At 39.8% G+C, this 14,307-nt stretch overlaps 1 protein-coding gene across 1 annotated transcript in view; it reads right to left on the bottom strand.

Annotated features, from left to right (window-relative positions):
• Positions 1-14,307, bottom strand: part of NCKAP5 (NCK associated protein 5) — a 242,907-nt gene that overhangs the window by 14,043 nt on the left and 214,557 nt on the right. The window contains exons 18-19 of the mRNA XM_041473262.1: positions 12,745-12,874; positions 9,979-10,166 (exon numbers count right to left, since the gene is read on the bottom strand). Of these exons, the coding sequence (XP_041329196.1) occupies positions 9,979-10,166; positions 12,745-12,874 (318 nt within the window). The remainder of the gene's footprint in view (positions 1-9,978; positions 10,167-12,744; positions 12,875-14,307) is intronic.

Genomic DNA, 14,307 nt, shown 5'->3' with positions numbered 1-14,307 from the left:
TATGATATGATCTTAATGGGAGCACAGTAGGACCAGATTAGAAATGCACAGTATTTGGCCTTCCTTTTAACTTGGGGGAAATGTCTGCTGACGTTCCATGTCATTGCCCACAGAAGCAGGATGTTACAGGCCAAAATTCTGCCAGTTAGAGGGAGAACATCGAAACCAATTTTCAAGCATGTCTATAAATTCCATGATTTTCACAGGATGCAAATAACATGGATTGGTCAGAGACATCAGCAAGAGCTACAGATTTGTAGCACCTTTGAAAACTGGGCAGCTGAAGTGTCTAAATATCCATTTAGGCACAGCCATTAAGAAAAGAAGCTTGAAGAAACCCTGACCTTTATTTTTACTGATTAGTTACAGGCCATAAAAAAGGCTCCTCTTGGTCTATGCAGAGAAAAATAATTCTTGCAAGAGCAACCAGCAAACATGTGCTGTCTGCTCTGCTACTTCTGCTCCTCAGTTTCAGGCATTGTCTGAAAAGCTTTTACATTTCAAATCTGCTTTTTGTCTTATTATATGTGTTACCAACAAGTTTCCCAATCTGGTAACTTTGTTTTGTTAGAAGAAATATCATAGACTATTACTGCATAGTTAACATTTTAATTTTATAATCCACAGCAACACACCCTATTCATATTTAATTTCTTCTTTTCCACCCACTTCTGCTTTATTCTTCATCCTCCCAAACCCATGTGAGACCTTGTTTTACAGTTTGCTTTACAGAGCATTCAGTAACCCATAGGATATGTGCATATGTAATAGGATGTCAGAAAAATCACTTTAAAGTGTTTGACTGGCAATTTTTTACATAATAATCACTTGGGGTTTGATTTGCTGAGATTAACACTAGAGTAGCTAAGAGAAGTTCTTCAGGCTACAATTTTGTACAGTAGGTAGAATTTTTAGTGACCTCTATTAATGAGGAGGCAAAGGATGGAGATTGAGAGGAGGTGGCACTAATGGGAGCAGAGGCATCAGGTTGTGTCTCAGTCACTGAGGGATTGACGAGCAGCTCAGGCTGCCAGGACTCTGACATGTGCTATGAAAACTTTTATCACTCTTAGCCTTTGTGAGGGATAATTAGACATTTGAATTATGTAACTACATCTTGTGAATTTCCCAATGTTCCCTGTGTCACTTTTTGCTACTAAATCTGCTAAATACCATGTTTTTTCCTCCTATCAGATACAAACACTACTTTTCATTAAATTAATATGAATCCTGCAAAAGCCTGAAATTCATGTATTGGGGCCTAAAAATATAGTAAGAGATAAAATATTACACTTTGGGACCTGCTATAAAGAAGAAAGTTTAAACTTGCAAGAAATATTTACCAATATTTTTCTTAAGGTTATAGAGAGTCCATGTGTCATACTGCACAAAATTTAGTATAACTTCTCATTTCAATAAAAGTCAAATCACTTTTGGGAAAGGAAAACAGCTAGTGGAACAAACTATAAACACCAAAGAATTATTTCAATATGTTTTTTGTCAATATTTGACATAAAATACCATGTTGATTAGGATATTATTGTCATCTGCATATGGAAAGAAAAAGCATCCTCTTAAAAATAGAAATAATTTGCCAACATATTCTCAGTATATTGCCACAATTCCTGCTACCATCATCTGTAATTTATTCCTCATGTACTCTCCTCGGTACAGAACTCTCACACTAAAAGATCAGTCATTTTCCACCCTTCTCTGTGTGATGTTGGAGTGCTTTATTCAAAACACATCACTGTTATAGATGGGGAAGGCAAGCTTCAGCTGGAAAAACAATTCACAAAAATATTACAGCCTTATTCATCTCATTTAACACTGCTAATCACATGGTCCTCTTGGAATCAAAATATTTTCCAGGTTCAGAAAACAAACAGCTCACTGAACACACCTCTGTGCCTTACTGCTCTTATCTTGATTGAGTCAGTCCGATGTTTATTGGATCCAATCTATTTTTCAGCTTTTTCTTTTATTACTAATATCATTACAACAATTATACCATCTCACATGCTTACTAATATTTATCATTTGTCGCTGTTAATGTGTCCTGAATTCTATTTTGGCCCACAGTATTATTATAATATTCCTATTCCACAGCGAGAGAAATGAAACCTGCAGCACTATTTCCAAAGATGGGGGACTGAAGAATGTCTGGTTACAAATGGCAGAAACATGAGTGCACTTTGGGCCATGCTGCAAATCACATCAGCTCCATCTGTCAAACCTCTGAAAAACAGCCCAGAACATTTTCCACTCGGGGAAATCACTAGCAAATTATACTTTTATTCTGTATGTACTTTTGGTTCTTATTAGACTAAAGGATCTTCCTGCTTCCACCTAAGAGCCCCTGTGCCTATGAAATCCAGATGTAATCTCCAGTTATAAAGGCAAATGGACACTGGAGTGCTGGGGATGTGTCTGCAGTGAGCAGGGACCGAATGTGTCGGGGTCTTACCCACATCCTGCTAACTGCAGCTACTCAGCCCTGCTGAGACATGACCTGGGGTAGCCAGACCATCAGAGCTGTGACAGGGCAGAGTCCCTGTAAATGCACAGCTCTGCACAGCTGCTCTGTGCTGCTCTGCACAGCTCTGCACAGCTGATCTGTGCTGTTCTGGGCACTTGCACGTGAGCAGCTTTGGGCCGACCCTCAGGGACTCTGGCAAATGAGCTGCAGGGCTTTTTGTGACATGTGGGCCAGTGTGTAGCGTGGTTATGCAGCTCCCACATGCTGAAAAGACAAGCCTCTCTCTGTAATTTGAAATTACTTGCTGTGATGGTGGGATATGGGGTTTCTGCTCCAGTGATCAAGTTTTTCCACTAAGAAAGGGCAAAGTTCTCCCCTCCTTACAGTGCCAAAGGGGTTCAGTGAGCACAAGGCTCCAGCTGTGGCCACAGAACATCTTGGCTTTAAATCACAAGCCCAGACATCTGCACCTGGCAGCTGACTAGCCACACAGATCACTGTGTGCTGTGAGTGAAAGGGGAGTTCAGCACTTGGTGACACTGTGCCAGAGGCACTGGAACTGCACCTACCTGCCCAGCAATGCCTGAAGCCCTTGGCTTTCCTGTTTCCACTTCACATCTTCTCTCAGACTCACATCCAAACCATTCTTCTGCTAGCCTTGCACACCATGTGTTTTAAATGCCACACAGCCTGCTCTCCGATGCCAAAGACTTTCTGTCCCTCACTGATACCTAAATACTCTTAAAACTACGTGCTAAAAGATATTTGAGTTAAAATGTCGCCACCTACCCATCCCCATAAATACACGAGCCAAACATAAAATAGCCTTTATACCAGCTGGAGGGCTAGTCAGAATGGGCTTTGGTGGCACAGTACTGAGGCCATTAATGCCAGAAGCAGAACTGCTTCAGCAGATAGCAGCTTCCAGGTTTTTTTTAGGGTTATCTTTTCCCTAAAAATGTCCCTTGCATACCATTAAAAAAGTTATTTTCTCTGGTGGACGCTGCATTCCAAATGTTTTCTCTTGCCAAAGCCTTTTAAAAACTTAAGGAAGTTATGGAGAATGCTATCAACCTCCTTGCTGAACCACTCTCCATTGCATAATTTTTTACTAAAACTCTCAGCAGCATAAGAAACCTCAGCAGTTTCACCTAGAAGGCACAGGGAGAGAAATGAGTCTCCTATAACTGCAGCTTTTTACTGCTGCCAAGCCAGTTCCTCAGGCTGGCTGTAAGGATGTTCTTCCACACCACACAACATTTCTCTTAAGTGATGTGTGTCAAGTGAGGCTTTGGTCCCAGAAGACTGCCTAGCTAGGCTTCAAATTGCTTGTTTTACTGTCTCTTCACTTTATTTTTTGGGGGCAACTTTGATGGCAAGGTATTAGAAACAATAAAGACCTCATTGGGAATATAAGGCTTGGAAGCAGATCTTAGATTGTGAACTTCTCCTGTGGAGGGTAAAAACCATGCAGATATGAGTGATTTGTTGATGTCTGCAGATGTCTTAGCCTATTTATAATTTAACATGAGCAAATCAGACTTCAGGTTAGAAAAAATACATTTAATTCTGCATTATTCCCATGGGTGGTATGGTCAAATCTGCTTTCTTATCAGACCATGCTCCTGTGGTTTTTGTCACTTAGGTTGTCAAATACTCCTATATAATTCCCCTGACAATGGGTTTTACTTCAACTCAGGCAATTACTCAGGCAGTCCCTGCTTTGATGGCACAAGTATTGCATCACTCATCGGAGAATCAAACCCCAGTGATTACACAGAAAGGAAATCTTGCAGCCCCAAGCCTGTCAGAGGGAAAATCCTATTGAGGCAATTTTGACAAAATGGGGAAATGTGCAGCTCAAAGGTCCCCCATGAGGCCATGCACCACATGGTGGTGCTGAGTATTAATACCACCAAATGTTTACAATAATAGATCACCTCTCTGAACATATGCAAATATTTTACATATTCATTCCTTACTTGAAAGAAAAGCAAAGATCTTAAAACACCAAAGATGGATGAATGAGACTGCAGACTTCTTTCCCATCTACAGTTTGTACAATGCCAATTTCTTCCTTAATATCCCAGGTTCATCAGGGCGAGGAAAACAAATGAAGCTGATTCCCTCCCCACCTCATCATCTTCCTCTCTCGTAAGCCTGATCAGAAAAACAGCAAAGAGGAGATGAGGTTTCTGTGCTTGATATGATGTAAACTAAATTATGCAATTAGTACACAGAAAACTACTGTCACCTAATTTCTGTATTTGATCCTGCCCATTACATTATTTTTCTTACTGAAAAGGGACCTCTTTGACCGTGAATTGCTTTCTGGTATAATAATGTCCAAGAGCTGCTTCAAACTCTGTATTTGCAGAAACACACACACTGTACAAAACAAGCCAAGACGGAAGTCCTCAGCAACATTTCGTGCCTCCTTCTGGTTGTAACATGACATAGATGCTGGATGCATGGATTGTATACTGAAGGAAAAAAAAAATTGGGATATTGAGTGACTACAAGAAAATGGACCAGGATTACATGAGGTGCAGTGCAAAGGGCCAAAAGATGCCCAAATTAACCTCACAGATGCTGCAAAATCAGGAGAAAAAATCATGGAGGAAGACAGAACTTGGAGGGGAAGATACAAGTGATGTGGCAAGAATACTGAAAAAAAAAATCTTTGAGGGGGAGATATGAGTGCCATGTTGCTGTCACCAATTTCCAGACAGCAGAACAGATCCTGCTGGCCCAGCAAAATATCACCCAGGGCTGCCCCAGCTGCTGATATTCATGTTATATGAAAGTAAAAGGAAAGCAGTTATTTAGTGCTCTCCAGAGTGTGCCCTGAGATGTGGTTTCACTTTCTCAAATACAGATGATAACTACAATGGCCGACTTTTATTAAGTTTCCAACAGAGGAATGTTTGGGGCTATGTTCATATTTTTAACTTTAGGTTGAAAGTCTGGTGTTCAGGATAAGGCAGTTGCTGGTCAGGGGAAAGGAAGAAAGTAGATCCCCAGGGCAATACCTCCTTTCCTGTTTAAAGTCTTAGGATATATCTCTTCCCAAGTGCTAATTCGACCAAAATCATTATCTTAAGCTTTTTGACATGTGATAAGCAGAATCCCTCCCTAAGCACATCTGATAAAGTGGAAAAAATTAATTCTCTGTGAATGCAGGGTGCACATGGTCTCCTTAGAATTACTCCAGATACTTAAACATGGAGAGTCCTTTTTAAAAGAGACTTAATTCAAGAGCCAAAGAGCTTCTCTCTTTCAGAGACAGGAAAGCACCTTCAGACAGGGTCTGAAAGGACCCAAATCAGGCACACAACATTTTCTGGCACATTCTCCAAATCTGCCTGAAGAGGTGAATAGTACCCAGTGCGCTGCCAGTTCATACCCCAGCTCAAGTCTTACTGCTCTCTGTAGGAGATGAGACACAAGGAGAAGTAGCTCAGGCCTTTCTTTATTTCCCCCTCACTTTCTTTAGTGTAGCCTGCAGAGGTGTCTGGGCTGCTCTAAGTGATGCTGTAATTCAGCAAGGCTGGAACACCCTCTCTACTATCAGCTTAATGCTTGGAGATCCTGGAGGATGGCAAGTGTGGTGCAATTACCAGACTTAGCCTTGTTTCTAGTGCTTTAGTGGGTATTCTCTCTGCTAATAGGAGAATGTGAGCACAACAGGTCAATCATACAGCATTAACTCCCAATCAGCTTACTCAGCTGTAAAATCCTTCAGTTTATCTGGGAATGCCGCCAGGTCAGTCCTATTTGTAAGTGCAGCCTAAACAGCAGCAACATCTCTAATTTTTCCTTGGCCTGTATTTGCCAGCTCTTTCTAATGTCTACTTGAATTTCCAGGCACGGGGGTTTGATCTCATTCATGAATCATCTGTTCCACACACCCAAACCCTGCATGGTGGATGTGGCCAGAACTCACACTGCACAGAGAAAACTCTTTTGTTACATGAGTCCCCCAGTTCAAGTGCCCATGCAATTAACAATTGTGCCTGAAATGTCAGATTTCTTATGTATCTCGTCACAACTGGGGGAAAACAAGAGGAATTAGAAACTTCTGATGGGTACCAATTCCTTCCATAAGAGATCTTTTCTTTAAAGTTCTCAAGTCATGTTTGAAATCCCAAGCAAGCCTTGATGGTGACTTAAATTGAGTAATAGGGACAAAAGAGAGCAAGAAGGGCTGTATTACAGAGTAAAAGCATGCGATGGTTGGTTAAGGATGGAGAAGTAAACATATTTTTCATAATTCTTTGGGACCATAAGGATGATTAAGTAATAAAATCTTTGACCAACTCAGTTACTTCTCCTAATGGTTCCTGTTAGATTATAAAATATGTTAATAAACAATGGGCCTGGGGAAGGGAAATCCATCTTGTTTCCTGAATTCTTGTAAGAAAAAAGTCACTTGAGCTTTTAAAGTCTAGACAGTAAATTAACTGATGAAATGTGAAATAATTTTTTCACTGCATAAACATGGTCATGATGTTGGCAAAGTGCTCAGGGCACTCCCAGTGTGCAAGGAATAGGAGCATCTGTTTAATGTAGGGCTCAGTGAAGTTTCACTGACAAGGTGTCTCCCAGGGGCTGCCTACAGTGGACTGCAGATCAGAAAATGAATGTTTCTTGTTTGGAAAATCCTGCATGAGGAAAATACTCCACTGTTGTTAATTTAAGTGAAAGTTTTCTGCTGATGATTCAATGCGTTTCATTCCTTTCTTTGAAATTGTGATTTGCTTTTCTCATCCAAAATTCTGCAGTATGCCAAAGGATGACACAATTTCAGAATATGTTTTTCAGGTCAAAATAAAAGTAATGTAAAATTGGTCTTAATGCCAAGAGAATTTAAGCAGAATTCTGTTTAAGACTGTAACAATAAGTATTTTTCCTTTCAATGTCTAAAAGCACTTTTTAGTTCCTTAAACTGTCCCTGCAGTGTCCCTTCATCACAGTAATAGCCCATCAGTTGTTTCTCTTCAGAAACTCCTGTACAGTACTTTTTTTGCTGATGAAACCTGCTGTGTATAAACTTTGGAGGCAAGGCTGGTGAATGCATTGGTTGGGAAGGAGACAAATCAAATGCCAAGTCTGGGCTAAGAGAGCTTCCTGACTGCCTCATTAGAGCCCCCAGTCTGCACCACTGCCATCCTGCAGCTGTACAGCCCATTTTAATTGGGCTCAGACACTGTCTCGGCACACTTGCTCTTCAGACAAGCACTGTAAACTCATTTTGCCCATCATGACACTTTTTTGACACACATCTTTTGTTTGGTTTTTTCAAGGCTTGACAAACGCCACTTGGGAATTAAATTCTAAGTCTGCACGATTTCCTTTTTCAAAACACCAAATATTCTGCATGAAGGATGCATTATTCTTCCCCCCAAATTTATACACCTAGATTTTTTTTTAAAATTTGTCGGCCATAAAGTGCTTCTACCTCTGCTGTCCCCCTCTTTTTGTGGGTAATGTTGCAGATCACACAGCTCTGATTTAAACAGACTCTAGATCTTCTTCTCTTGGACAAACTACAGCTTGGAAAAAATTTGCTGTGCTGTTTCAAACAAGGAGTTCAGGGCAACCTGCTTTTCATGGTTACTTCCTCTCATTTGTCATTCTGAAAAGTTTAATACTAATAGGCAAATCTCTAGTGCTTTATTGAGCTTTTGCTGTTCAGGGAGAGGCAATGCTGTTTGGAGAGCTATTTCAGACCCTTAAAAAGTAAATTCAAGAGCTCCCCAACATAATGCATGAAAAATGCTGGTGCTGGCTGAGCTACACCTGATGCCTTTTGGTTAAATGATGGAGTTTTACAGGATCCTAAGGCCTGTTCAATGGCTTTCTTTAGGTTTTGAGGCTGATTGGGCACATTGCAGAGACATCATATATAAGGAATACATGAAAATAACTAATTAAAAGTAGATGCAACTCTGAGTCACTTTTCTATACTGGAACCAAATCTAATTGCTCTGTTAATAGCAAAAGACCTTGGCCTTCAGAAGGCAGAACTGATTATGTATTTTTTTCATATATACACACACATATATATATATGCACACATATATAATTCATCTCCTACACATAATTAAGCTATGAATTTCTGGATGTTCAAGATGAGGAATTAAGTGGATGCTCAAATTATTTTCCTGCATGTATCCTTCTTAACACCCTTTTGCTGCCTTTTTGCCTTTTTTTTCCTTCCCAACTATGAAGTCAGATTATTTGAAATTGTTCTTTCTAACATGACCCACATATATTAAAATGGAATCATATTCTGGGTTGGTTGGGAAATGAGGCACATACATTTCAGGATTTTTCTTTTGAAGTTTGTGGTGAATTTAATATTCAGTTAAGTAGGACTTTGATGCCAACAGAGTTGGAATAAACAGGGCTGCTGCCATTTTGTTCTTCGTATTCCTTCTGCATATTTGGCCCAGATTCCTGAAAGCTCTAAGACTCTAACTTTGGCTAATCACCTCTGAAGTTGCAAGGCACAGTCATTTCCTAAAACTGAAAATGGGTCTGGGAAGAGATGAAAATTCTTTTTCATTTATGCACGACACCAATAAATTTTAAACCAGCATAATTCCTTATTTTTTGCTACCACCTTTGTTTATAGTGTAACACTCCCAAAATGTGCTGAGTGGTACACACAGAAATAAAAGAGCTTGTGTCTAAAAAGAAGAGCTGGGGAAACAGACTGAACATGGAAGTAAAATGATTACACTGGATCATGACTGAGTGTCTATTTTCAAAGAAATTAGCTTGTTAGATCAAAGGAGAGAGGAAAGGGAGTGAAATGATGAGAGGAGAAGGCATGAGAACAGAGGAGGAAAACAACAGGTTGAAAAGTTCCTCTTCAGGGTGCTGAGACTGTGTGATGTCAGTTCAATACTTCTAGACACAGAAAAGGAAGAGGATTCACATGAAGTAAGAGGAGAAAACAAATTTCTTTCTGTTTAGCATTAAAGTCAACCCACCAGCTCAGGACTGATCTTCATCAAAATAATGTTTCAAACCATCAAATCTGACACCAAGATCTCAGAAGAAACAAGAAGACAGGCGATTTCCATAGCACAATTTCATTTGAGTTTTCAGGAATACTTCTCCAGAGTTTTAAGTAATTTAATCCATGTTGTTCTATACAAACTATCTAATTATATGTGAAGGAGCAGCCTTAAAAGATAAATTCTGTGTTTACTTGCTAGCTTTAAATTTCAACTCCTCACTAATGGTGGAGTACAAGCACTAGCCTGTCCCCACTTGTCAATTTTGTAAGTCTAATTCTGTGACAGGTGAGCATTCAAATGTAACATTCTGTTCTAAAAATATTCAGATCTTTACTCTTCTGCAGGTCATGTTTTTTCCAAGTCTGCCTGGTTTTAGTAATCAATCGACACACTCAGGAAAAAAACAAAAGGGAAGTAAAAATAATAATGAGCAAAATGAAAAATAATATAAAAATTACAGTAACTCACACTTGGGCTCTCCTTGGTCTTGCTGTCTTTACTGGAAGCTCCACTCAGCTGCTCAATTAAACTGTAATGTGCTAATTGTTCAGGTCCATCCTCTCCAAAGTGGCCATAGAGACTGTGTTGGTATAAATCCAAAATTGACATTGGGTTCCCCAAAAACGACCTTCTCTGACTTTGTTTTTCCTGCATAGCTGCAAGAGATGTAACAAATAATATCATTATGACAGTCTACATAGATTTTAATGTAATTTTACAATTTTTCAATGAATTTAAATTGTTTTATCTGAAATATAATGCCATAGAAACATTAAAAATACTACCTTCTAATTCTCCAATGCATATACAGGGGCCTGTTCACACTTAATGTTTGAGCTGGAGGAGATAGTATGAGACAGACAGAACTAATTTCCTTTCTTTTCAAATTATAGACAAGGTGGTTAATTTGGGGGATCTTCCCACTTAATTATGTGCAGCAAGATTTTGTTCTTCTCTTTTAATAGACTCACATGGCAGATGTGCTAAGTTCCTTTAGCATACCCTTCAGTATGGTACAATAATCTGTACTTGAGAGTTTTTTCCTTTTCACTACATTTTAAGGAATACAACGGCATAAAAAACATATAAGTAAGGTAAGAAGGTGGTGCTTGCTTTAGATCCTGCTGTAGCACAACAACATTAGGAATAAAGCCCTGGTTTCTGAAGTCCAAGGCTGAAAACTCATTCAGAAGAACAAAATAATACCAGGGGAAATTTCTGCAGCTTCATGAAAGCACACAGGAGACAGATGTTTATGTGAACATTAAGTTCTTTCCTGACACTTCTTGTTCCACAAACTTCAACTCTGCCTTTTAACCTACAGCCTTAGGAGAAGGTCTGCCTCCAATGCCTCTAACAGAATCACACCAGGGTAGAACCAATTTATGATATTGAGATCAAAACACTTTCATGGTTGGAACAGAAGGATCTGGAATGTTTGGCATACTCCCTATTGCTTCACTGACCTTCTCTGTAACATTGGGCAATGCACTGGGAATCTCATGCTAAGCCCATTAAATCAACAAAAGTCTTATCATTGACTTTTAATAGCCTTTGCATTGGGCACCCAGTCTTTCTGTTCCCTGCTCATAAATGGAAAATGATAATCACTCCAACATTATAATTGTGCAGCCAGTGAGTTTGGGGATTCAGCTAATAAATGCAATTATCTATTCATATAAAAATATTCTCTGTGGATTGGTTTGCTGGAGCCCCTGCCCCAGCCTCATGTGGCTGTTTTGAGGTTATATCAATTGTGTGCATAAAGACACTGAGACCTTTGAACACAGAATGGGATAAAGCATGGTTGTTAATTCCATGTGAGAACAGCATTTACACAGCACAGGACAGAAACCCCGACTATGAGGAATGAGCACAGCAGAAATACTTTTGCAATAATGTGTCATAATCTTCTATTTGTCTCAATCACAATTACGTATTTTATTCTCTTACTGGCTCAAAAGGGAGGCAAATACACAAAATTAATGGATCTTTATGTAAGATAGTCATCCCATGTCATGCTTAGATATCATTAGACTTGGAATCTGCTGCCATTTAAAGCAACTGCTAACACACGATGAAAATAGGGTGGGGTTTTTTTTGCAAATTGTGATGAATGCAGGGAAAAAAAAAGCTTCTGTACTTCTTTAAAAACCCCCACATTTATTGCATTAAAATATGCTTTGTAAAAAGCAAAATCTGTAAAAATAAGTGTTTATGGGCTGACTAAAATGACTTGCATTTTCTACAGATTAAACCCACAAAGCTGCAGCACTAATGTAAATAAATGGTCCTAGCTTCCTATTCTGCTCTCTCCCATGGAATCACAAGCAATGGATTAGCTGTGAAAATGCCAAATGTTGGAGACACTGAAGAGCACAGCATCCAGCACCCGTGCTGCTCTCCGTGCCATCGTCACCTGGAGATTGTGCTGCAGGTGCTGATCTCTGCCAGGCCAGGCCTGGGGCTGCTCAGGGCACCAGCTCCAGGCTGGTGCCAGCACCTTGCACTGGCCAGAATTCCCCACCTGCAGGGATCTGTGGGCTGCAAGGACAAGGACAGAGCCGCCCTCCCCTCGCCGCCCCCGGGCACACATCTGCTCGGGAAGGTGGCTCCGAGCACAGCAGGCTGGTGATGGAGACAAGGCAGCAATTTCCCAGGTTATTAAACACACAGAAAACTATTATCTCGAGAACTTCACTTAATGTATTTTTATCTAGTGGAATTCAGTAAATTTCGAATTGCCATCAATTCTCACTAAAAGCTTTCTTACTTGAAAGCTGCAATATATACAGAGAGGAAAATGAGAGAGAGTTCACTGTGGTACCATAACCAACATCACCTTGACACAGAGGTTGGGAAACTGTGGCCTTCATCACTGCATTATTTCAACTGGCTGTATAACAAAAAAGAAAAAAAAAAAAAAAGAAAACTATATTTCTAGTCACTTTTCAATTTTGTAATAATGTAATTACTTTTATTTGCACCACAGAGATTTATGTATAAAAACCTACAAGTTAAGCCCCCATTAGCAAAAACTGTGGAAGAAGGGAAAAAGAATTTACACATAATAAAAAGAAAAAGGTAATAAAAAGTTAATGGAAAATTAGACTGAAGAAAGATTTGGGGTTAGAAAGTAAAATCTAGACAGAAAGTTCAATGAAGGACACCATCTGCTGCTGAGTCAGTGTGGGGATGAGGGACATACATCTTTATGTACCAATTTTCAATTACCTTGTCTGTTGCTCTTTGTTAACTCCACAAGAGTCTCCTCTGCAGTTCTGAAATAAGTGGTTTTGTACTCTGGCTCTGGCTCACTGTCAGTGCTGCTCGCTGAGTACATGCACACCCTTAGAGCTGTGTCCTACACAAAGAAGGGTATGGCAGCAAGTCAGAAAATGCAAATATGTCAAAATAATGCTGAAGATAGTATTGGGAGTAGCACATTTTATATTCATCATGCAGTATAAACAGGTAGCTCAACTGGGAAAGTGTGCATTACCAGTCTAACCCCTTCAAGCAAGTAATCATCAGTCTGACACGGGGGAAATAATCCATTCTTGTCCTGCTAGTCTGTCCACACAGTCCACATTCTTGTCCACTCATCAGTCTGACACGGGGGAAATAATCCATTCTTGTCCTGCTAGATCCCCTGAGACAGTCTGGCAGAAACAATCCATATTTTAACTTTTTTTCCCCCACTGTGACATTGTTTTCGATTCCACCAACATTTTTGGATAATTTTATCCACCAAGTTCAATTTTGGTAGTTCTCAAGTATGTTTAATACAGTCTATTTGTAACATGCAAAATTGTCACATCACAAATAGTTTGCTGCAAGCAACTCTAGAGAGAGTTAGGATGACCAGTAGACAATACACCATTTCCACACCAGTAAATCTTAGTTTTTTCCTAAATTCATGTCTCTTGTCCTGATACTTATACTGCAGTACTGGAGAGCTGTTAGTTCCCAGGTGATTCCCGTGCCAGCTCTTTCCAGGAAGCAGCATTATTGATTTTTTTTTCTGGGAATACAGAGGAACACTGACAGCTCTGGACAGCTTCTAATCATGGAAGGCCTGAAGGCTCAAACCATTCAGGAGCAGCAGCTCAGTACAATAAACCCCACAAACCAGGCAGGGGGAAGCCAGGCCTGATAGTGTTGGGGTGATAGCATGTACAAATACCACCTACTACCCCTACTCTGGCGGCTCTAGTGAGATTTTAATTCTGTTTCTCTAATAGGGATAATAATTTCCCCATCTTTCCATCCATGCTGCAGTTTTTTAACTGATGCAGAAGGACATTCTTTTGTTAGGAATCACACACTTGTGGAGAGGGAAGCAGAGTTGAGGATACCCGCATGCAGCCAGGAATGCCCAGCATTAGAGATTGCAAGTCAGCTGTAGTCCCAAAACCACATAGAAACATGTTAGAAGAGTATTTTCCTGTTCACAGTACTTCCATAGCACCTCTCAAAGTCTCATACAACACAGCCATACTGACAAGGAAACCTAGTCCTGGGGAAAAAAAACAATCTCTATCTCATGAACAGCAACAAACAAGATCAACTTTTCTAGAAGAGAATGGAGTAAAATGTCTCAATTTCCTTTTCTAAAAGGTCTCCTTTTCCTTTTCTTTTTCTTTAGAAAAGGAAACAAAGGTTCTTTGTCCTCCTTTAGAACCAGGAGGACAAAGACCCTTTAGGTGCTGTATTATTATCACTGATAAATAATGAGACAGCGAATGAAGGGTAAGGAAGTAAATGCAGCTGTTAGATTGTTAGTTACTCTTCACA

Source organism: Pyrgilauda ruficollis, unplaced genomic scaffold (assembly GCF_017590135.1).
Source record: "Pyrgilauda ruficollis isolate IOZ18807 unplaced genomic scaffold, ASM1759013v1 scaffold3, whole genome shotgun sequence".
Lineage (NCBI taxonomy): Eukaryota > Metazoa > Chordata > Aves > Passeriformes > Passeridae > Pyrgilauda > Pyrgilauda ruficollis.
The sequence above is the reverse complement of the archived record's forward strand: the minus strand, read 5'-3'. Positions and strand labels throughout refer to the sequence as shown.